Source organism: Nestor notabilis, unplaced genomic scaffold (genome assembly GCF_000696875.1).
Source record: "Nestor notabilis isolate BGI_N333 unplaced genomic scaffold, ASM69687v1 scaffold23868, whole genome shotgun sequence".
Classification (NCBI taxonomy): Eukaryota; Metazoa; Chordata; class Aves; order Psittaciformes; family Psittacidae; genus Nestor; species Nestor notabilis.
The window spans coordinates 25,340-27,061 of record NW_009941809.1 but is presented as its reverse complement, the minus strand read 5'-3'; the positions used below and the strand labels follow the sequence as shown (position 1 = coordinate 27,061).

The following is a 1,722-nucleotide window of genomic DNA, read 5'->3' as shown; positions in this document are numbered from 1 at the left end:
CGGGGGCCCCCAGCAGCGCCCGCACCCGCTCCTCCAGGCAGCACTGCCCACCCACCTGCGGTCCAAAGGGCTTGGGGATGCCCAAGTGCCTGCCCAGCACCAGCATGTTCACCTGCAGCCAGACCAAAAACCAGTGTTTTCCACCCAAAAGGGGTGTTTACATCAGGTGTGGGTGGAAAAAGAGGGGAGGAGGTGCTGCGGTCTCACCATGTCCGGGAAGAAGGCATCCGCGCGGGAGCCCCTCAGGATGAAGAGCTGGGGGATGTCGATGATGTCCTGCTCGCTCAGGCCCAGCTCCTGCTTCAAGAGGTCACGGTTCCAGTCGATGCAGCGCTGTGGAAAGAGGGGACCTGGAATTGCCACCCCTGGCCAGCCCAACCCCTCAAATCTCATGCATGGATCCCTGTGTGCCCCACTGCATCCTGCCTGGATCCTCACCTGCTCCGTCACATCCCACTCCTGAACCCATTTCCAGCTCGAGGAACCTTTGGTTTTGACATCTCTGCAGTCACCTGGGGCATCTCCCATGATCTAGTTGAAGATGTCCCTGCTCATTGCTGCGGGGTTGGAGTAGGTAAGCTTCATAGCTCCCTTCCAACCCAAACTATTCTATGATTCTAAGATCTCCCAGTGGGACAAAGAGCTTGGGGTGACCCAGCACCCAAGGGTGCCTGCTCCTTCATAGCTGCTCTTCTTGCCTGCCTGCTTTCACGCTGCATGGTGCAACTCAGGCCACAGTTTCTTGCTATTCCCCAGGATCTCCCAAAATGCTCCCTGGATCCAGAAATCACCTAGCAGTGACATGCAAGCATGGAGAAAGCAAACGCACCCAAATCCACGGCTGCAGAGACCCACCTGCACGTGCCTGTTGTCATTCTTCAGCGGCTCATCTGCCAGGATCTCATCGATGCTCTTCCTCTCAGCGTTCCTCAGCCCTGCATGGGGATGGGAGCAGAGAGGTTAGGGACCCCAGGAAGGGATGGTGGTGGTCCCTGCTGCACCACATGGATGCTGACGTCCTTACCAACAAATAGTGTAGCTTCACCGTGGCCCTGCCTCTGCTTCTCCTTGAAGAGCTTGTAGCAGGCGTTGGGGCTGGCCAAGAGGAGCCGGAAACCCTGTGGGAGGGAGTCTGGGAGTAATCACTTTGCTGTTGGTGAGATATTTTATCCCACCACCCTGCAGAGAGACACCACACTTGATCCCAAAGCCAGCCCCAGGCATCACAGGGTGCATGGGATGCTATCCAGGGAAACCACCCCAAAAAGAAGGTGCCTCACCCAGTAGCAGGAGGGAAGACAAGCAACTGCAAAAGGGCTTTTTCTTTGCATTTGCAGGAGCAGGGATGGCTCCAGGGGTTGGTACCTTCCTGTCATATGCTGGGACGAAGGTGAGGAATTCATCCACATGGCCCACACTCAGCCACTCCGAGTAGATCTCCACCGGTGCCTGCACTTTCTGGGCATACAGGAAATCCCTGACAGCCTTGGACATCCGCCGGCCGGAGGCCCTGGAGCACCGGCAGAAGGAGAAAGTGGGTGGCCATCATACCCCACCCCAAGATTTACCTCCAGCCTTCCCCCAAACGTCGTGCCTTGGGGAGAAGGTGCATTTGCACATCCCATTCTTACGGGAAACACAGGAGGAATCACAGAATGGTTTGGGTTAGAAAGGACCTTGAGATCATCCAGCTCCAACCCCCTGCCACGGGCAGGGACACCT

General features: G+C 57.0%; 1 protein-coding gene across 1 annotated transcript in view; it reads right to left on the bottom strand.

Annotated features, from left to right (window-relative positions):
* Positions 1-7: 7 nt before the first annotated feature.
* The window catches only part of PADI1 (peptidyl arginine deiminase, type I), a gene marked incomplete at its 3' end in the record, with an annotated part of 10,474 nt that continues 8,759 nt past the window's right edge, over positions 8-1,722 (bottom strand). Inside the window, 5 exon segments of the mRNA XM_010021080.1 lie at positions 8-112; positions 208-333; positions 856-935; positions 1,025-1,118; positions 1,366-1,510. Coding sequence (XP_010019382.1) covers positions 8-112; positions 208-333; positions 856-935; positions 1,025-1,118; positions 1,366-1,510 — 550 coding nt within the window.